General features: G+C 48.2%; 1 protein-coding gene across 1 annotated transcript in view; it reads right to left on the bottom strand.

Moving 5' to 3' along the window:
• Positions 1-22,784, bottom strand: part of Eefsec (eukaryotic elongation factor, selenocysteine-tRNA specific) — a 192,777-nt gene that overhangs the window by 25,803 nt on the left and 144,190 nt on the right. Inside the window, exon 5 of the mRNA XM_032906135.1 lies at positions 12,347-13,006. Within this exon, the coding sequence (XP_032762026.1) occupies positions 12,347-13,006 (660 nt within the window). The remainder of the gene's footprint in view (positions 1-12,346; positions 13,007-22,784) is intronic.

The following is a 22,784-nucleotide window of genomic DNA, read 5'->3' as shown; positions in this document are numbered from 1 at the left end:
GTGCAGTAGGGGTACATGGAATTAGGAGAAGCTGCTGCCTCAGGGGAAGGGCATGGGGAACCTGGAGAATTTGTCATTATATATCTTTCCTATGTTCTGGTCTTTGAAATGAAATAACCTGTTCAAAATTAAAAATTTTAAATAAATAGCGAATTATTTGTCTTTCACTCTTAAAAGGCAAGCCTGCTTTCTTGATAGCCACAAGTAGAGGACAGTTTCTTCCAAACTCTTTTAATGGCTGTCCCCTTCTGAGGTGCATACCCTGGGCCATTGGGCTATCTCCTACTAACATCTTACTGCTAATCAAGATGCCTGGATGAATAGTTTTAAAAAGTAGAAAACTGTCCATTTACTCTGAAACCCTTTTGGAAAACATATGCTATTCTCCTTGATTCATAGCAGTAGACAAAAGGCACCACACTCCTTCTCTCCTGGTGACTGATGAACTGGATACAATGACAAGAATTACAATCTCTACTTGTGCAGCCCTCTCTCTGTAACTCACGAGCCTCTTTCCAATACAGCAGCTCCTTCTTTCTTTCCGAGATGGGTCCAGCACATTCTCCCTGGGTAGTCCCTGCTCTTGGAAGGTGAAGATGTCTACTTGGGCCTCTGAGCTAGCACTGCCAGCCTTCTGCTTACTGGCACCCAGAAGTTCCACTGATCAGACTTCATATCCCCAGTTTCAAATGGTACACAATAGAGCCTGCTGTTTCCTAGAGACCCATTCCCACAACCATGTTCGGATCACTGTGCAGAGCTGGGATCCTCCAACAGTGCAGGGTCCATTGCTGTTCACTTTACAGCCTGGCCTGGCATGACCTGTGTATTTAGTTTAACTGGCCTAATGGGTCCAGCTTGAGCAGTCATCCATGATCCCACGACTGAAAGTGTTCAAGTCATGATCAGTCCTTGTTGCCATGGGTTGTCTGTCTCCCATATTTCCTCTGCCCCCTCCTCACCTTCAGGGACTTCATCCTACCTAAGGGAGTCAGATTTGAGGAACAGCACATAGGGAGGGATCCCAGGCCTGCTAGGTCCTTTGCAAAGCCTATGCTGAAACCCAAACCAGCAGTCAGCATGATGTAGCCCCTCCATGCTGAAGCAGTGGCTAGAGTACCGCCCATGGTGCTAAGGCCCATAGGAGACAGATACATCTGACTTAGATCTCCTCCAGCATCACTATGTCCAAGAATAAGAACAGTGGTCCTGGGACCAAGAGCTCATAGCTTACTTTGAAAGTATCTTGGGGTTGGGGATTTAGCTCAGTGGTAGAGCGCTTGCCTAGGAAGCGCAAGGCCCTGGGTTCGGTCCCCAGCTCCGAAAAAAAGAACCAAAAAAAAAAAAAAAAAAAAAGTATCTTTAAAAAGCATTACCAGTAAGACCTGGTGGCACATGCCTATGATTGCAAGTCGCAGAAGCTTGAGGCTAATGAATGTGTTCAAGGAGAATCTGGGATACTTAGGAAGTTCATGGTCAGTATATAGCCCAGGCTATATACTACTAGTAAGACCCCATCTTTTAAAAAAAAAAAAGTTCATTACTAGTACTAAACCAATAACAAATTCGTCCTATTCACTCTTCCCACAAGGACCTGCCTTGTTCCCAAGCACCTCTAGTGTGATATCAAGGCAGATACCTAGCTGGCATCTGTGGGGATGCATGACCAACCAGAATAGGCCTGGATGGGGATCTTAGGCCTCTGTGACCCCATGGCCTTTACTGATTCCTCCCCGACTTCACTCTGTCTGTGTGTCCTCAGATTAAACTTGACCTTATGTCATATCCTCATCCCCCTGTTCACTACTTAAATCAGAGAAGGGTCGTCATTTTCCACATGGGACCCTGCCCTCCACAACACTGCTCCCAGCCTGTGCCACTTGCTTGGGGTTCTTCATTATTACCAGCCTCACTGCCACACATCTGCTACACACACACACACACACACACACACACACACACACACACACACACACACACACACACACACACACACACACACACATTAAACAATTGCACATTTAGCCGGGCACAGGCCTGTGAGATGCCTTTGACACCATCAGTCAAAGCTTTGATATCTGTTACCTTACTGCTCCAGGCCCCTCTGCCATGCCTCTCACCCTCTTCCTCTGTCCACAGGGGGAGTCCTCCCTACCCACCCTGGTTTTACTCTGCACCTTGTTTCAGGTAGCCTTCCCTACTCCCAGAATTGAGGTGGAACCTCTATTCTGAGCTTGGCTACCCTGTCTTAAAACCCAATATAGCTCAATCCTGCAGAGGATTAAATGTTCCTCAAGGATAGGGGTTCCTTTTTATAGGCCACACCTCCCAGAGCTTGGTAAGCACAAGTTCAGAGGTGATGGGAGAAGAGCAGGCATCCATGTATAGAACTGAGGGGGAAAGAAAGGATGGGAAGCTAGGTAGCTCTTAGCTTCTTGGAGACAAAACTTTTTCATGTGATAAGCCTAAGGAGATAGGACTTGTCTATGAGAGGGCCATCGGGCAGCACTGGGCAATGTGGTTTTGTTTTGTTTTGTTTCCTCTTCAGAAGATAGCAGGACAAATTCCAGCCTAGTTGCTGCCTATCCAATGCTGCTGCTTGGTGGCCAGAACTAGCTGTTCAGTGAGCCTGTAGGCCTGGCTTCCTGGACATAGAGCTGGGTGGCAGGCATGCTCTCCATTAGCAAAGACCTGCAGAAGACTCCTCACTGCCCTGTTATAAAATGTTGTAGCATGTAGTTTTTGCTACCCTGCCTTAAGCTCCGAGTGGACCTTGCTACAGGCCCTTTACCCAGATTCCCTTGGATCTATAGATAAAAATCATCACACATATATACTAGTTAATCTTAAAATGTCTTTGTTAACTCAATGACTGGGCACTCCTAAACATCCCCTGCCATCCCAGAAATAATCAGATAGAGTGGCCCTTGGCCACTCCAACGGAAACCTCACATGGCTGGTTGGCTTTATCTCCTGTCGCTACTCTCTCCTTAATGTCACAGACAGTGGAACTTCCCTCTTTTCCTAAGGTCCTTGCCAAAGAGTAGGGTAATTCTGTTAACATCAGGAGAATGTCAAAAAGTTTTCATGCCAGAGAAGTCCCTGAAGTTAGTTTTAGTGATACCTACACAAGGCAGAGTAAAGGTCTAGGGCTCCATACTTGCGTGTTCTCCCCTGGCTGACCAGTGGTGGGCAGTCAGTACGGTGGGGCTGCTGGCATATGTGAAGCCCTGTTTTCAGACCTACATTACCACATTTTTAAAATTTAAAAATTTGTTTTATTTGTTCATTTTACATCCCACTCACTGCCTCTCTCCCAGTTACCCCTCCCAAAATTCTTTCTCATTTCCCCTCCCCTTCTCTGAGTGGGCAGGAATCTCTCTAGGTATCTCCCTACCCTGGTGCTTCAAGTCTCTTTGAGGCTAGGTACTTCCTCTCCCACTGAGGCCAGATAAGGCAGCCCAGCTAGAAGAATATATCACATATTCAGGCAACAGCTTTTAGGACAGCCCCTACTCCAGTTGTTGGGACCCACATGAAGACCAAGCTGCACATCTGCTACATATGTGTGTGTGTGTGTGGGGGGGGGTGGTGGTTAGGTCCAGCCTGTGCACATTCTTTGGTTGGTGGTTCAGTCTCTGAGAGCTCCAAGGGTCCAGGTTGACTCTGTTGGTCTTCGTGTGGAGTTCCTGCCCCCTTAAGTTGTTTGTGTTTTGAGACAGGTTCTCTGTATGTATCCCTGGCTGTCCTGGAGCTCACCATGTAGAATAGGCTGGCCTCAAACTCAGAGACCCTTTTGAGTGCTGGAATTAAAGGTGAATGCCACCACAAATATTGTTTTAAATATCCAGGTTAAGGTATGGAATTAGTAGGCTTCTTGTGACCTTCCTAGGAGAGGTTACTCGGGCTCCATCTTGCTGGCTGGCCTCTGTTCTGCTATGGCAAGAATGGTAGCTAAAAAGTCTTAAAATCTAACGAAAGTGTCTCTGTCATTTCTACTTTCTTGTTTTATGCCTTGGCCAGAAGATATACTACTCGCACCAAGTATATTCCCTGTGTCTTCCATTACCCTCCTCTGTGCCTTCATTTCCAAGTGTAGGTAGGTTAGGCCCAGGGAGGGTGGAGAGGGAATATAGCCTCCAGGTCCCTGTGCATTCCCTGAATACTGGTGGCCCTGTCTGTTTACAGCTCCTACTATCACTTTACATAACTGAGTGAGTGGTCATCCACTGTGTCAGATCTACCTAGGAGACTGAGGGTGATCTAGGGTGGGATTACGAGTGTGGCTACTCCTGGGGACAGTGCTAGGGAATAGAGGAGGCCGTCAAGCCCATTTTACCATAGTCTGTCAGGTGGGTGCCCTTCTTGTTGTGCAGAGGTCAAATGGGGTTGTTCTGGCTAGTCCTCATAAGACCAAAGCAGAAGGGAGAAAACACGTCTGTGAATGAGCCCACCATAGCTTCTCTGGTTTCTAGGTTCCCCTGGGCTAATGCTAACTGGCTGACTCTGGTTCTGGAGTGCTGAGCAGCCTCCACCCTGCTTACTTGAGCTCAGGGAAAACCCTGTCAGAGAGGAGACAGTCCCTACCATCAGGGACTCTACATCCCAAAAGTGGTCTAGAGGGAGGCAGCGGGGAGAGAAGGTAGAGCTGGTAACATGGTAAGACCTGGCGCCCAGCACCCTTGCAGGCTGCCCTGTCTAACTGACCATGGTGTGGCACTCAACCCAGATATAGGACACGTCAAAGAGGCCTGGGGATACAACTCACAGACTCTTGTAGTGAGAAGAGACTACAGAGAGCATTCACCAGCACACCACAAAGAGAGCCCTGCCAGAGCAGTTGGAGGGCTTTATACTGAATCAATCACCAATGTCACACTGAAAGCAATGCCTGTGGGGTTTGCTGGTGGCCCCTATTCCTGGGGACAATGCCGAACACAGGCCAGTGGTCACAATAGCTCAAGTGGGGACTTTCACTGCTTGCATGAGTAATTTGCTTCATCTACCCGACCGTGGTTGCTGGAAGGATCAAACTCGCTCAGCAGTTACAGCTGTGCATCCAAGTCCAGCTCTTGCTGCCATGCCAGGAGAGTCCCTATTGTCCCCAGGTTTTGAACAGGGACTTGGCTGCTGGTGCACATAATTATGTCATTACATGTGTCTCTCTTCCAGGGCTTGGTTCCCAGGATGAGGCTTGGGAATTGCCCAAGTTCTGAAGCTTCGGCTAGTTCACCAGGCAGAAAGGGAAGTCACTATGAGGAGAGCTGAGCTAGGATCTCCATTATAGTGAGGAGGGAGGGCCCTGTGTTCCCAGAAGGGAAATGGTTTTAGTTGCTTGAGTTCTGGCTCTGTCTCTTATAGTGTCATGGCCTGGGGCAGGGGACTTCTCTAAACTTCAGTATTTTCATGACATAGGTTGTTAGGATTAGCACATTGATACTGGCCAGAACACCAAGACTTGACAGGAGAATGGCCATTAGAATAGAGTCTGTACTTAGTGAATGTCAAGCTGAAGTGGGGGATGGAGGGACATGTGGAGTAGGTGATCTAGCATACCCAGAACCCCCAGACGCAGTGGTCAGGACTTCTGGCTAGGAAGGAGGGCAGGACCCACACTCAGTACTCACAGCCCAGGGTACCCTAGTCTCCACTTCTCCCTTCCTCTTCCCTTCTGGACAGTATCCTGGGAGAAGACAGGGACCAGCATCTCAGGAGGAAGGAAGGAACCTCCTGCTATTGAGGTGACACCTCTTCCAGTTCACCTGAAGTTGATGATGACAACCATGATGCCATGCTCTTTGCACATCACCAGAAAACACTATCTTCTCATTCCTCCTCTGTACCAGTTTGGCCTGGTGGAAAGGCAGGACCCCACCCCACCCCCATACCCCCAGCTAACCAGTGGGATGGGGCTGGTTCTTGCTTCACCACTGTAGCACTGTAGCTACACTCTGCTGTACTTCAGGCTCTGCTTCTGTCACACACAAGTTTCTGCTTTTCAAGGGATAGGACAAGGTTCTTGGCACAGAAGACTGAACAATGCGCAACTTTCCTGTAAGCTCTGTATAAACCTTGGGAAAGTAAGTTAGCCTGCAATGGTCTCATCTCATCAAACATACTCCAGAGGCTCAAAGTCTAAGGCCTGGTGTCGGCCACTAATATGCCTCAGAACAGGCTACTGCCTGGGATAGCTGCCCTATCCTTCTGCCCACCAGACTCTCAGGCTTCCCTTAGCCCAGGCCTCCTCCCTGAACATTCCTTACATTCTATGTTCAGCCATCACCTGAGAGTCCCTCCTAGGTAAAGAAAGCACCTGCTGGTGTTTAAGAAGTCCTAGGTGATAGCTCCTACCATCTGCCCTCCACAGAGAAAAGAGGGTGTGTATCTTATGGACATTGACCGTATGCCAGCCACTTGGCCCTTCTCATATGTAGTCTCAACTCCCCACCACAGTACTCTTACAGGGGAGTCAGAGAGATATGACACGGCCATGCTAGACTGTGCCTTAACTCAGTCCTAGTGTCCAGAGCTAGCTCTCTACTATGTCCACCCATTGGACCCTGCATCCTCCTCTGGACAGGAGTGTAGTCTCGGAAGCAGTGAAGCTGGGCTCCAGCTATCAGACTCTGACCCTGGAAGAAACCAGGAGAGATGCTGAGCTATGGTCAGGTTGTATGGATCATGAGGAAAGCAATCCGTCACAGTAGACCTTAACCTCTGCCTCCTAGAACCGTTCTGTTCAAGGGGTTCACAGCCTCCAACCTGTGGCTGGGAATCTACGGGCAAGAACAGCAAGACAAACTGAATGGCCAGAAAGCAACTCTCTCCAGGGGTTAGGGTGCTGCACAGCACACCCCGCCCCCCGAACCTGGGCTGTCCCTGCTCAGAAAGAAGCAGGTGGTGGTAGGTTCCCTGAGGCATTGAGCAGGCTTAACAAACCATCAGCAGTAGAGCTCAGGAGAGCCAGGAGCCTGAGGCAGTGCTGGTCAGACTTCAAAGCTGGCCAGTGCTCCTGGTGGCGTCTGTATGTTTACACTTGGTTGGGTCCATGCCTCAGGCTCCCGAAGTCCAGCCTGAGGCCTTTCTGGTTGGCGCCATGGGGCTAGACCTGCAGTAGCCAATATGCCTGGTTTGACCTCCCCCCTCCATAGTGGGGACAGCTTCTTGCCACTATGGACAGTGTGGACTTAGGGATCTGTGCCATGAACAGCTTATGTGAACTATGGTCACGATGCATAGGGCTTAACAGGGGCCGCCTGGTGGCTGGCAAAGCACCAGCACTTTCCATGTTTGTTTATCTACTTGCCCCACCCTGGGACCCACTTTAGTGTTGTGCACAACATTGCCTGCTTCTGTAAAGGTTCTAGATCTAAGGAGATTGTGTAGTAAGAGCTGGCAGGACCTTTCTCCCATGTGCCATCATTTATGTGGGGCTGTGTGAGCTGCCAGGGGTTGAGGACCACAGTCAGGTGGGAGGAGGTGGGTGCCAGAAGACACAGACAGGGTGTCCTGTGCAGCAACGGTCAGGGTGCGTTAGGCATGCAGGCGGCTGCTGCTGGGCACCTGCCTTACCTGACTCACCTCTTGGTTGATGGCAAGGAAAGCAGAACTGCGATAGGGGAGAAATGTGGCTCCATGGAGCAGGTGCTGTCCAACCTGGGAGTTCTTGCGATCCAGGTGAACTGGGTCAGGAAGCCTTGAGTGACAGGATATGGCAGAGCAGGTGAGAGGATGGCTGAAGCCTCCACAGGACAACTTCTAGCTCTGAGGTGATTCCAGCACTGGGAACCAAAGTCACTCTCTTTCCAAGCTCCCCAACTTACTATTCCAAGAAGAAGCCCTGACTCTGTGATTGGCTGCTGGCTGGGTGGTTTGGCTGAGGGCTTCTCCAGTGGTTCAGTCAGGCACTGGCTGGCCTCTGTGTCACAGAACGGCTCCTGACCTGGAACCCCCAGTGTCCTTCCATGTCTGACAGTGGCTTTCTAGCTAGCTGCTCAACCACAGCTCAGAGACCCCCTCTGTGCTTCCTCCATCGTAGGTGGAGTTCTGTTCCTCCTTTCCCGCCTCTCGGCCTCCCACCCCTCCATGGACGTCTGCTCCAGTGGCCCACAGGCAGACCACTTCTCTGGCTCCTGGCTCAAGTCAGCTGTGTGTGGAAATCTGATGCACTGGTAGCTTGTTGAGGACAGGGCTCCATAGTTCTGCCCAGCTTTGGCAAGTCGTCGTTTCTGTCAGATCTTTACAATCGACACTATTATGTACCTAAGCTGAACACTTCGTCTGAAAGCCAGTAGCTTCGTCACCCTACATTCCTTTTGGACTTTACTTTTAACATGCTTGGCTCTGGTCTGTCATGGCGCCTGTTACTGCATACCACCCTCCATGTTTCATCTCTGCAACTGCCCCGCATCTGTTAAAGGTGACTGTCCACTCGTGTGGCCTTCCTGCTCAGTCTCCTGACATCTGTTATTCTTTACTTTTGCTTCTTAGACACAGCATATCAGTGGAGCTTGCATTTTAACCCAATCTATTAGTCTGTCTTTATAGCTGGCATTTATTTAGTATGATAAGTACTTCTTAATTTTGTCCTTCAAATCACTGTCATCATTTTTAGCATTATTCTTGCTTTTCTTATTTGTACTCATTTATCAAGTTCACTCCAGTTTTCCTTCTGTGAATAAGCGCTTCTTCCAACTCTTCCATTCCACTCATTCTTTCTCTGTGATCAAAATCTAATTCATGTTTTGTATTATCCTTTCAAACAGTGCACCTTTAAATGATGCTCCTATTCCCATGCCCTAGTCTTCTGGCAGATGGGCCAGCCTCTGGAACACTCCAGGGAGCTTGCAGCCCTTCAGACTCCCCCTTGTCCTTCTCCTGAATGACACTGCAGATGCCTTTACGTCTGTGAGGCTCTACCCTATGGCCCAATTCCTGGGCTGTGGAGCAAGCAGAACTGGTCAGCTTTAGCTATGAACAGGAACAGCAAACTGGCTAGAGGGTCAGACTCTGCCTAGACCTGTTTTTGATGGCTTCTTAGTTAAGAATAGCTGTCAGTCTAATGAGCTAAAAAACATTTTTAAGAAGAATATTTCATGATACATGAAATCTAAGTCAAAGTTAAATTTTAGCGTTCACTGATGGAAAGTTTTATTTGAACACAACCATATTTAGGTGCAGCTCACAACTGTTTCTGGGCTTTACTGGCAAGAAAGCAATTAAGACAGAGACTGAACAAGGCATTCAAGGACTTGCAATTGCAGGAACATTGATGGCCAACAGCCCACCACACCCTCACTTAGAGTTTTGTTTATTTTTGCTTTTTTGAGATAGGTTGCAAGGTTTCTCAGCCTTTTACTTTCCATCCTGTCCTCTTTGGAAGCAACCCATGTACAATTTATACTTGAGTGGAAAATGCCACTTCATCAAAACTTTGTAAATTTTCTATGTAGTCCTGGCTGGCCTTGAACTTGCTATGTAGCCCAGGCTGGCCTTGAACTCACAGAGATCCTTCTGCCTCTCTCTGCCTCTGAAGTGCTAGTGGTTTCTGCTAGCAGTGTGGATTTCTCATGTGAAAACAAGACAAAGCAGGCTTCAAATGACACACCATGAAGGCTCAGCAGTGTATGGGACATCATTTTATCGAACCCCATTGGCATCCCATTGTGTTTGTTATTACTTATGTGCAAGCTCAACATACCCTGACATTACAATATTCCTAACTCACAGAAAAACAATGATGAGAAAAGGAGAAATTTTAAAATAGTATATTTCATCACTGTAGATACAAAATAATTAAAAATGGGAAGAAAGCTGGTTCCAAAGTTTCTGGGTGGCTCATTTGTTAGCTGTTTGCCAAAGGTAAGTTAATTAAAATGTATTTGATTGCATCAGTTGAAAAGAAGAATCCTGAGAAAATAAGCTTATTTAAGATGACTAGAATTGGAGCAAGAGCTCAGGCTGGGCTTAGGTACCACTCACTCTTAGGAACACCCGTATGTTCAGGCACATCTATCTATAGGCATCGGACCTGCACAGCAGAGCAACAAGAACAAGCATCGAAGAGACTATGTGCTTGCAGAGTTAGCATCTCCTGGTCCCAAGCACTACCTGTAAAACCTCGATTAACACTATTTGGACTATTTCAGTCTCAGCCTCTACTGTGAGGATGACCTTGGGCCACCTTCTGTATATCCTGGACTAGAATACACACAGAAACTCAATAAAGCTAACTATGAAAGATGATACCTTTATAGATAGCAGAAACAGAAGGTTAAGGTGCCTTAGTCCATGATCAGATGGGAAGTGTCTATGAAAGTGGGGCTTCTTTCTCTTTACTAGCAACTTAGGACACCTCAGAGCTGTCTGAGCTGACTGTTTCTAAGACAGGGCTAGTGCACTGAGTCTACCCAGTATTGTAGGGCATGGGGTAAAGATCTGCCTAGGATATCAGATTTAACCTTTGTAAGATGACCTGACCACCCAGAGACTTCTTTGGCAGAGGTACACTTAGGAATGAGGTCAGCCAGCACAGCCCAGGATGGGGACTCAGGACTCTTTTCTGCCTTACAAAGACCACCTATGTGCACAAGCTCCACCCTTCTGGGCTAGTGTGCCTATCAATGCCCTCTGCTGTACACATGACACTCCAGCTTCCTCAGCTGGTCAACATGGACTCCCTCTCCCCAGAGAACTTTCAGGCCTTCATCCTTGAGCTGGGCTACATCATTGGTCCCCTGAGTATTTAAGCTTCTAGCAGCTACAAAATTTTGTAGCTCTCTAAAACGAATATAGCCACTGTTGCACTCTCCAGACTTGGATCTTGTAAGCCAATCCAATAAATTCTCTTTTAACTAACACACACACACACACACACATGCACACACACTTGTACTTTCTCCCTATTACTCTGTTCAATTTCCTTAGAGAACTTGCCTAACATAGCTGCCCCTCAGAACAATTTTGCTGGTCTCTTGGGAACTGTGCTATGTTCTGGCCTCACCTGATGAGAACTAGTTCTCAAATGTGAAGGTATGTGTTTCATACTGTGAGGTCAAGATTGTCCACATTCAGATGGATGTGCCTACTCGGCTGAAGAAGTCTATGGCTCTCAGGGCTGCCAATGTGGGCACTAACCCTGTGCTGCAATTCTGTAGTCTGATGACTCTCTGGACTAAGTATGAAAAGGCTGGAGGTCTGGGCTGCCTCAGACTAGTGGTAGGACACGGATCAGCATGTTTCCAGACCTTTTCTGTTGCTCTTGGGAGGCCTGTGTCACTTTACAGTGTGTTTCCTTGCTCCTCACTAGTGCCTCCCAGTTCTCTAAGGAAGTGACAGGCCTGAGGGAGAACAATTAGACCTGGAGCCATACCAAGAAGACATTATTCTCCGATAGATGCTTTACTACAGAATAATTACACCCTATAATGCTGCTAATAAATCAAGCTGGGTGAACGGTGACGCCCACTGTATCACCCCATCTGCAGAAGCATCTCTGCTGTGCTGAGGTGGATGGAACTCACCCAGGCTAAGTTTCTGAGCTGTGGGTCTGGTTGGAGGAGGAGAGGCGGGGAAGGCAGAGAGCTCTAGCGAATACCCGTGAATTAGAAAAAGATATTCCTAGGAGTGTATGCCTGTATGTCCCAGGTTTGTACTCCACTGGGTCAGGCCTTGTACTAGCAGCTGTAACAAGATGGGGAGGAGGAGCTGTCTTTGTACTGGTCTGGTGGGAGCCCAGCTATATCCTGGGACCACACACAGCTACTAAGTCCCACGGTATAGTCAGAAGGTCAGAAGAGACAGTGAGGCCTGGACATTGAGGAACTCTTCATTCTAGGTCTGTACTGCTATTCAACAAAAATATGTACCAACACTTCAGGAAAGGTGCCACATTGTACAGACTCCAGTGACAGGTCTGCATTTCAGAGCTTTGTCCAGTCATAGTGACTCCAATGTACCCAGGTAGCCAGTGACTTTTCTGGTTTTTCTTTCCTTATTCCTTGTATCTCTGAACTCACAATCCCTTTCCTATCCTGTAGGTGAAGTGGACCTGGACTGTCCCAGGTACCCACTGGTCATGAGAACCTGGTCTAGGCCTGGCAGGATCCAGTGGTATGAAACACAGGGCCTAGTAAAGGCAGGCAGCCTTGGGAGAGGCCAGTCTACTAATCTGGAGGATCTGACTATAGTCCAGCTCTATGAAGGCATGATGGGAAAGACTCAGGCTGCTTGTACCCTGGCCTTAACTATCTCATCTGAAACCTAAGGACTTTTGACTCTGGTTCCAGCCCAGACTGTGGGCCTAGTACCAAGCAGGGAGAGGAAAAAACCCAAGGGCTGTGCTTACCCGTTCCACAAGGCCATGCTTGTGCTTCAGCTTGTAAACCCTCAGTGCTGGCAGGAAGCTCTCTGTGTAGTTCTTGTCCTCCAGTCCTTGTACCAAGACACCATGGAAGGCCAGCCGGCATGTGTTGGTGTGAATGTCAGCATCCAGTCTGGAGCCAATCACCAGGCAGAGTCGGGGGCAGGTGACTGGCTTCTCAAACTCTACCAGGGCCCATTGCTGCCGGGGACAGTGGCCCTCTGGGGAGTTGCCTGCTTTTGTGTCTGCCTCATCATTACCTTCTGTGGCTGTGGGCATGGAATCCTTGCACAGGTACTGCTCTTGGAAGAGGTATTCTCGGGAAAGGTCGAAGGAATCTAGCACGGGTTCTGAGTCAAAATTGTCAGGAGCAGGGCTGAAGAACAGCATACGGCCCATGACTGTCTCATGGCCCACTGTGATGTGGAACTTGGCCTTCGTCTGCAGGGGCCCCCGGAAGTAAGGAATCTTTTCCACAGAGATGAGGGCTGCATGAACGGTGTGCAGAGACTCTGGTGCACATACCAGCCCACGCTCCAACAGCTTGGGGTCAAACTGGGTAACACAGATGCCTAGTCGGTCTCCTTGCATGGCAGAGGTGACAGGTGTATGGAACATCTGCATGGACTTCACTTTCTTCACCACCTGATCAGGAGCAAGAGGGAGAACATGTGAACCCCTAAGTCTTGCAGCTGGGGCTTAGATCATTCTTCCTCTGTAGTACCCCCAACATCCACCTACCCCCAGTCCTAGTGGAGATCCAGGCAAACAGAAGAAAGAAGGTCAGGGTTCAGTCAGAACTTAGTGGGCAAAGAAAAAGCATCCCGAAAAGCCAAGGCCCAGGATGCCATGCGATGCTAGACCACTTTTCAAATCTCATCCCTGTGCCAGCACAAGAACAGAGGTCACTCTGTCCTCTAGAAGCTGATTTGCATAGGTTCTATAATCTCCAGCTTCTTCCTTTTTATCAGTCATTCCAGCACATTCTAGCCCTCTGCACAGCCTTGACATCCAGCCTACCAGTATGACATTTGCTTTCAAGGCTTGGGGCAGATGCCAGACTAGAGTCTGTGACTAAGGGCAGGACCTGCTCTTGATTCCTGAGGCGCTTGTCCCTCTACTTCTCCTCGTCCATGAAACGCCCACTATCTAGCGTGTGTCTGCCTGCCAAGGCTGAGGGCCCTCAAGAAGGGTCTTCCTCCAGTTGTTCCACATGGTCTCTGTGCCTACTATGTGTCAACTTCTATTTCAGGAGAAGGACTAGAGCCAGCTCTATTTGAAAGAGCTCAATATCTAGAAACAAGAAACATGATCTACACAGGACACACAGCTATATTAATGCTATTTTATATAACATATACTAGTATATAAATTGTGTTGCTATTTACTGAAACAAATTCTACAATGTAGGTGCATGAGACATGAAACACATGACAAGGCCTAGGGTTGGGCAAGCCCTGGCTTTGCACAGGCAGGCAGAGGAGTGCTACAGAAGCAGCCCCTGAGCTGAGGCCTGCAAAGATCCAGAGCAAAATAGCTTTAGGTAGAGACACCAGGAAAGGCCAGACCTAGAGATGGCGCTGTCTGTGAGGCTAAGTAGTCAATAAAGAGACAGAAGGGCTCCTGGAGGCCAGAGGTCAAGGCCTAGGCGTCATGTATATACATGGGTCTGCCTGAAGTCACCGGAAGGGGCTACATGATCTTATCTCAGGTTCTGAAAGGTTACGCTGACTCCACACAGAGCAGACTTCTGCCTTCACAGCCTGCAAATCAGGAGCAGACATGGCAGAACCCAAGATGGTGGGCACACCTCCTAAGCCCCACTCATGAGGTGCCATCAGACACTTTCTGTTGAACAAAGCAAAGTACATAGAGCCCATTTCAGAAAACACAGCAGAGGAACGGAATGAACCTTGGATTTTTATGATTCAGCTACCAGCATCCCTGTCACCAGGGCTGGAGGTGGGTGTCCACACTTTTCCTCCTGGACAGAGGCTGAATGCTGTGCTGGTGGCACACTGGCCCAGAGCCTTTCACCAGAGTATCAAACTCAAGTGTTTATTTAAAGATCATTAACTCCCCACCCACAGGGTCAGAGGGCAGAGAAAGTGAGAAGCAGCGTCAAAAGCTGCAGCCCAGATCAATCAAAGGGAAATGCAAGCCTTCTCTGAGGTGGCCTAGGAGGCAGTGAGTGGGTGATGGGGGCAGGGTGCTGAGGTTGTAAGCTTACAGAATACCTCCCCTCTCCCAGGGGCAGTGCTCTACACTGCAGATCCCAGGAGGAAAGTGTGTCACAGCCTCAACTGGGCTCTCTCTGGGTTCAATGGCTTATGACTTTCCTACCCCTTCTTTACAGCTTTCAGCACTAGGAAGGGCCTTTAGTCAACAAAGGGCCCCTTTACCTGGGTAGGCTGCCACAGTCCTCAGACACTTAGCCACTTGGTAAGCACTCTGGAGAAGGTGCTCTTTCCCCCACCTTCAATGAAACTCCATATAGCCCAGTTGTACAGCCTTCACATCCCATGTGCTCAACACTCCTTTAAGCCATAAGCTACATCTAGAGCCTCTGAAGTAAGTTCCATAGTGATTCTGAATGTCCTTGTGGTTTGCCAAGATTCCCCTCCTACTTAGGTTTCTTCCTCTTGACAAAGTCTTGGTATCTCGACCTGAGCACCAGGGTACATGCATCTTAAGCAAAGCTGCATACTCTGACCCTGTTCCTGCTTTACAGGGCAATCACCACTCCTGCAAGGTGGGCTTAACTCTCAAGGCAGTGAGCACCCACCTGCAGGCCAATCAATGACTTCTCTCCAGAACTCCAATGTCAAGGGTCCTTGATCCTACTGTACACTCCCTGCAAGCACGCTGCAGGCCATAGTGCAGGGACACTATCTGAAACTCGGTGGTTAGCCTTCCCTCCCTTTTCCCGCACATGTCTGACTGTATATAGGTGTACAGCATGTGCAGTAGTAGTTGCTGATCGCACTGCCTTATGTGAGTGGCTGGGCTTTCTGAAGGAGTGCCCTATACACAGGTTACTGAGAATGCCTACATACTCGTCAGGTACCTGAGGGTTAGGTACCTGCAGGTCACTGGCTGGGACCGCCTGCCATAGCTCTCCCATTTAACCTGAGCTAAGTGTGTTAGAAGTGCTTGCTATTGTTGCTGGAAGTGCTGAGATGAGCCTCTCCTCTCACAGGATCTGACCAGGTACTTCTATGCAAGGTGGCCTCTCGAGGACTCAGGCCCTAGAACAGAACTCAAAGGTCTCAGAAGTGAGGGTTCAGTTCTGCTAGGCACAGAAACGTACTTCTACCGTCAGGGTGTGACTCTAGATGCCGTACACCTTTATAGTCCGGCACTGCCAGACTTCTTAAGTGTTTGCTAGTCATCTCTGGGCATCTGCATTTCTAATTCAGGTGTGGGCCACAGGTCTGATCCACATGAGGTCTTGCTGCACCCTCAGGGCCACACCCTAACAGCCCACAGGCTCAGCAGACATCCAGCCCACCTGAAAAGACAGACTGTCCCTCAGCCACATCACACCCTGCTGAGATTCCAGACCTGTCCAGGCTTGACTACGGCTTCTTCACAGAGATGGCTAGGGGCTGGCTGCCCCCACCCAGAGTCAGGCAGACTTCTCTCACAGCATGCTCTCCTTTCAACAGGCTCATGTTCTCAGGACTGAAATAATAAAGAATGCCTTGCGAGGGCAGAAGAGCAGAGAGGCAAATAACTGAAGATCAAGATTCCAAGGGCCGACACAGGAAATTGTGAAGCAGATAAAGATGGGAACAGGCGGCATATGCCACTACTTTGGCTCTCCAGGGCACACACACACACAGTTGTCAGTGAGCTTGCATTCCACCCAGGGAGGCTAAGCATAGAGGGCTGACCTCAACACTAACAGTACAGAATCAAGCTTTCCTTTCATTTGTTCATTTTCTAGTTTGGTGAGACTTTATCCACTCACTTGAGGATCACTGAGCATTCCTTACAGATGCAGATGGGTGGAGCCAACACACATCTGTCACTCAGCATGTCTGCCATCTCTCATGAAAATCCAAGTCCAAGAAAACAGCAGCATTGGGTCTATGGGGTCTGCTACTTGGAGATGGGAGCAACAGCTCAATCTACAACTAATGAATGTTAATTGCACAACTGTTGGGAGGTGCAGTGAAAGAAAACAAAGTAGGCTTTAGGAGAGCTAGCCAGCACCCCTAAGGAGGTAGCATTGAGCATGGACCAGGGGGAAGAACCAGCATGCATAGGAGACCCAGCAGTTGGAGCAGAGCAAACCTAAGGTCCCTTACAAGGAGATCCTGGTCCTTTGAGAAGCTGGAAGTGTGCAGACTGCTGGGGGCTTGGTTGGGGTATGAAGCTGTAAACAAAGGGAAACTGCTCTACCACATTAGAGGGACAAACCAGTGATGAGCCTGGGATGATGCCTTTGAATTTGTTTTCTGAATCAGAATTTTGTTATACAGCCCAGGGTGGTTTTGAACCTGAGGTTGTCCTGTCTTAGCCTCTTGAGTGCAAGGATTATGGATGTATCCCCCATGCCTGGCTTGTGTGCATCTTTAAAGGAATACTTTGGCTATAGAGTGGAAAACAGATGGAGGAGAAATGAAGCAGAACAGAGAAGATCCTCAGAGGTCAGGTTATATTTTTGTTGTTAGTGTATTTTTGAGGCAGGTTTCATGCTCTGAGCTCCTGATTCTCTTGCCTCCATCTCTCGATATTATAGGTGTGGGCCATCGTGCCTAGCTTCAGAATCTGTGTTAGGATGAGAAAGACATGGGGACAGGGCATGTTTCAGGTCTCCAGTGGAAGACCTGTCTTGTGTTGGGTGGGAACAGAAGGCCTGTGCTCAGGAACGGTCTTAGTATCACTTAGCCAATGGCCTAGCAGCCCTGGAATAGAGTGGCCAGTATTAGATGCCAGAGTCCTGTCCCACCCCACCCCACCCATAATGGCCTGGCCTCAACAAAACCAAAAAGCTTCTTAGGCTTCATTGTCTCAAAATGGTAGCTCTAATTCCCAGACCCTAGATGAAATGTGTAGGCTACTTCCTTCTGTGTTCACACAGCTATAACTCTGTCCCCAAGAACAACAGCCTTTCTCTCTAGGTGGGCACAGCATAGCCTTATCCTGGCTCCCACTGTGATCGGTCCTGCCCTGGTTCTCTGGTGAGCAGTCAGAATGGCGCAGAGGCTAGGTGACAGGGTTGGGAGATTGCTATGCCCTGACCTCCGCCCTGCTGAGGGAAGAAGGTGCAAACTCAGGGAGGATGCAGAGGGGGAGGACTACACCAAGCAGGCAAGCAATTCTCTAAACCTCAAGTTTGTGCTTGCTAAGCACTTTGGTCCTTTCCGATTAACAACGAGGCTTTACCATCATTTGGGTCAGTTATTCTACATAAAAACCCTACGAGGCAGGCCAATAGTTTTACATTCAATTTTATGGATGAAGAAACAGAGGTTTGTGATGTCTCCAAGGTCACAAAGCAAACAGACTGAGACTTGGGACAATAAAGCCAGGGCTGCAAGGCAGGCCTGACACTCACAGTCTCATCTCTTGAGCAGCTGAGCAGAGATAGAAGCCCGGGCCACTGGAGCTGAGCATAGATCACCCTACCTACTAAGCTGCTCGGGTGCTAACCCACAGGTAGCTACAGATTCTAAGTGACAAAGTTCCAGACAGGTGATCCCATACACCATGCTCTAGTTCTTGGCAAGGTCTACTTGTGGATGAGGAAGGATATAGGAAAGACTTGCCTTGAAAGCCTCAGTAGTGCTAGCAGATGCAGTCAGGCCTACCTCCCCCTCAATCTCAGTGTGAGCCACCTGCTGTCAAAGGGTAGCGACACCCTCATGCAAGTTAGTTTTCTGAAGGTTGTACATAACGCCACTGCCTGGAACAATTGGGTTGGGTCTCTCACTACTTTTTTTTTTTTTTTTTTCAGTTTTTAAACATAGTCTTGTGTAGATAAAGATAGTCTGGCTTTGTACTCATTATGTAGAGGACAATGACCTTGAACTTCTGATGTTTCTGTCTCTACCTCCCAGGTGTCAAGATTACCTGGTGTGTGTGTCCCACTATGTCTGGTTCATGTTGTGCTGAGACTTGAACCTGGGTCCTCATGAACCTGGGTCCTCATGAATATTAGGCAAACACTCTACCAACTGAACTATACCCCCTGTGATAGCTCCTCTTGGTTGTCAACTTGACTACATCTGGAATTAACTGCAATCCAAGCAGCTGGGTACACCTGCAAGGGATTTTTCTTAATTAAATTATTTGAAGTTGGAGGACCTACTGTTAATTCTGATTTTTTGAGGTAGGAAGATATACCTTTAATCTGGATCACACTTTCTGGTGGCAGCCCATATAAGGGACATGGAAGAAGGAAGCTGGGGACTGAACCCAGGGCCTTGTGCTTGCTAGGCAAGCGCTCTACCACTGAGCTAAATCCCCAACCCTAAGAAGGAAGCTTTTGCTCTTTGCCTGATTGTCCTTGCTCTTGCTGCATGTTCATTCCTTCACTGGCATTAGAGCCTATTTCTTCAGGAGTCCAGTGTATACTAAAGACCAGCTGAGACATCTAGCTTTGTGGATATGGAACACACACACACACACACACACACACACACACACACACACATGTATGTATGTATGTATGTATGTATGTATGTATGTATGTATGTATGTATGCATATATTTTGTTCTATCAGTTCTGTTCCTCTAGAGAACCCTGACTAATATACCTCCAGTCCTCTGCTGCACTATTTTTTAAAGGGACAGTTTAGAAAACTTATCATCTGCTGGCATGCAGATAAAGGAACTTCAGATGCGTTTCATGCAATTCTTATGGAAGAGTCTTGCAGCTTGCTAATGGTGGTCTTACTACATAGGTCAGGAACCTGAGGCCTGACAAGGTTAGGAACTAGTATATCAGAACTAGAACTAGGATGAGGTGTAATGCCATGCAGAGGGCTTCAAGACAGTGCAGCAGAGCCCTGGTAGCCCTTGCCTAGCATGCTCTTTTGAGGAGCAGCCCTCCAGATTTCTGCACAGTCCACAGGTGCTTGTGAAGCTGACAGCCTGAGCTGAACAGACCTTGTGACATGCAGTAGTTTCTGGAGTGGTGCTAACAGCTATGAGGAGACTGGACTGAGGGTGCCCAATCTCACTGTTAATGAGCCTGTGCCTTGGCCGAGGTCAAGCACAACTTTGCTGTGACTTAATAAAATGTAAATTGGGGCAGAAAAGAGACACACAGGTCTGACGCTAATGAGCTTACAACAGCAGGATCAGTTACTTCAATTCAAAGAGGCTCAGACTAGAGGGAAAATGAAATAAGCTTTAAAGAGCAGTCTAGGTTGGGTCCATCAGACCTAACCAGTTTTGTTTAATAAGGTTTCAATTTGGCTGCTCTTATTTCTCCCTCTTCTTCGAGCAAGGCTGTGTACAGATAAGACATTTTCCTCCCCCTAATGCATTTAATCGCATCACACACACACAAAGGCAAACTCAGGACTCTGTGTAAGGACAGCACATATGAGCCTCTGGGGGATGCCAAGGCCTCCCTGATGGGCCAGTTTGGGCTGAGGAGCAAATGCAGGTCAGTTTGGGGCACTCCATTCTAACCAGTTTTAGAGAAATTAAAGCCATTCAAAACCATAGAGAATCAAGTGATGTGATATCACCTGTGTTCCTCTGCCAGGAGCTCACTAAAATCCCAATCCTATTCCCCTCCTGACTGTCTTGCAGCAATTATCTTCATGAATTTACTGTGTTCTGTTTTATACATTTACATCTGTGTATGTGTTTCTGAGTGGTATACATCATATACTTGTTAGTATATGATGGCATGACATCACAGTTTAACCCTACTACTGACCCTCCTTCTTTGACATATTTCTGACATCTATTCATATCAGGCACACACACATACAGCATGTATCTATATATGCTCTCTTGGTGTGCGTGGTTTACACTTGTAGGGGCGAGAGGTCCACATCCTATGTCTTCCCCAATGCTTTTCACGTTATATAAGAGCAGTTTCTCCTGAACCCGAAGCTGACTGATTCAGCTACACTAACCAGTTGGCAGCTCAGGGAGCTGGAGCTAGAGCTGCAGACATGCGCTGCCACAGGCAGTGCTTATATGGGGACCAGAACTCAGGTCTACAAGCTTTTTATACTGAGCCAAATCCCTACCAAAACACTTACTCCCACGTTCATGAGGGTTACTAGCTTCTGCCACGATTAAGCCTCAACTTGCACACAAACAGTTCCTCTAGCACAGTGGGTATGCTCTGGTTTTATCAGGTCTCACGGGCTGCTCTTGGCAGTGGTCAGCTATATTCCTATCAACAATGCAAGGAAGTCTCTTTCCTACATACTCACCTGGGGCTGCAGGTCTGCTGCTCTTATTAGTCTGATAAACTCAATGTTTGCTGCTGTCTTAACGTGTCATCCCATCACCAGGAACAGGCCTGTCCAGAAGGTTTCTTCTCATTTGTTCTACTCCCAAGTACCACAAATAAAAACTGCTTTAAGCCAAACGACCCACTACGAGAACAGGGTGTTCTGTGAATATGCACTCCTGAGCTGGATTCAGTCCTTAAGGAAGGGAAGGGGCAGGTGAGAAGGTCTGTGCATGATATACTCTCCATGTCCCATGGCATAAGACCAGGGACTTCTAGAAGCTCTTGAGAGTTGAGGCTACTCTTTGACCTGGCTTGGGTTTTCTCTTCCAGGGCCCTCCACAAAACTAGAGGATATGTTAACTAGAGGGATCTACTTTATGAAAAAATACCATCAGATCTTAAATAAAAGACTAGTTGTCCACTGGGAGGGAGCCAGGGAGACCCATGCTCAGAGGAAGGGAATATTCCCTCCTATTCTAAGATCAGAGGAGGCAGCAGTTTGTCTTCAGTCTGTCTGTGAGGCCAAGTTCCATTTCCACTTTGCCCACTCAGGCTGGTTTTGGTTCCACTGGGTGCCAGGTCTTTGAGCACTGGCTGTTATTAGCTGGGCCCACAACAATTCCCCTCCTCTGCTCAGCTCTCTCCACCCTTCTCACTCCATATACAAATGACTCTGACATAAGCTGACATAAGGAGACCCTTATAACAGCTGTAACTTCTAGTATGTCTTTGTACTACTGCCTAGCAGGGTCCTTCATGCTGGACACCAGCTCCTAAAATGAATACATTTACTTTGCTGGACAATAAAATGAAGATTTACTTTGCAGGGCACTGATCCCTGATCCCTGATCCTTGATCTCTGGAATGGCACTGTTCATGTCCCTCCATGTCAACTTCACAAATTCACTCTTCCCATTGGCTTCCCAGTGGCTGTAACAAAGTTGAACTGTAAAAGTGACAAGGGGCCTTCCAGGAAGCCTTCTTCCTCCTCCAAGCCACTCCTAGTATTTGTCATCCCATAAAACTTTAAACTGAATTACATCAACATTAGATTCTTAAGTCTTTCATGCAACTGTGCTTTAATTGTTTTTAGTGACTGCTGGGTTTGGAGTATGGAATCCATACGAGGCAAGCTGAGGGGACCAGCTGTCCTCTTGGTGGCCAGAGGCCCTCTGCATAATGGAACAGCAAGGGTGGCCACATCTGGATCCCTGGGCTTTGGCAATGAACAACATGTGGGTTTAAATCTTAGGTGGACAGGAGGGGTCCCCCAGTTCTTGGGCTACCCTGTTCTTCATCAAAGCCCAGCGTTAAGCACACTCCCATGAGTCTCCCAGACTCCAGCTCCCACTGCTGTACAGGCTGCAAGTGGCACAACCAGGCATCAGATGCTCACATCATGCATGGTCACAACCTCACCATCAAAGGTGCCTCGCAGACCTGTGTCCTGGCAGGCCAAGCCCTCCTTCTATCTACACACCATCATCCTACAGCCTTCCTGTAGCTGAGAGGCTACACTGCTCACCGCATTGGTGCTCATGTCTCCTGCACTGACCTCAGTGACTGTGACACAAGGTGTGGAACACCATTAGTCTCTCTGTGCAGATGGAAGCGCTGGGCAGCACTGGCCTCATCTCTTCCCCGGCAGTTGTGCTCAGTAATCTACTAGGATCGGCTGCTGGAGCAGATACCATGACACAATACAGCTGCTGGGGAGTAGCATCTCCCAGGTCATCCCACAGCTAGCATCCATCTCTGGCCATACACAACTAGTCCAGACAGGGGAATCCAGGCCCACAGCCTTGGTGAATATAAGTCAGTGACAGGAAATAAAGTGAAAGCAGGGTGATGAAAACAGAGAAACAGAAGGAATAAGAAGACAGTGTCTTTATTTATCTGGTTAGCTGACACGTGGGCCTCCTGAGAGCAGTCACACCCTGCCTGCTATCAAAGGTGACTTGTAGGGCTAGGACAGTTTCATACTCAGCC

This window comes from Rattus rattus, chromosome 6 (assembly GCF_011064425.1).
Source record: "Rattus rattus isolate New Zealand chromosome 6, Rrattus_CSIRO_v1, whole genome shotgun sequence".
NCBI classification, from domain to species: Eukaryota; Metazoa; Chordata; class Mammalia; order Rodentia; family Muridae; genus Rattus; species Rattus rattus.
The sequence above is the reverse complement of the archived record's forward strand: the minus strand, read 5'-3'. Positions and strand labels throughout refer to the sequence as shown.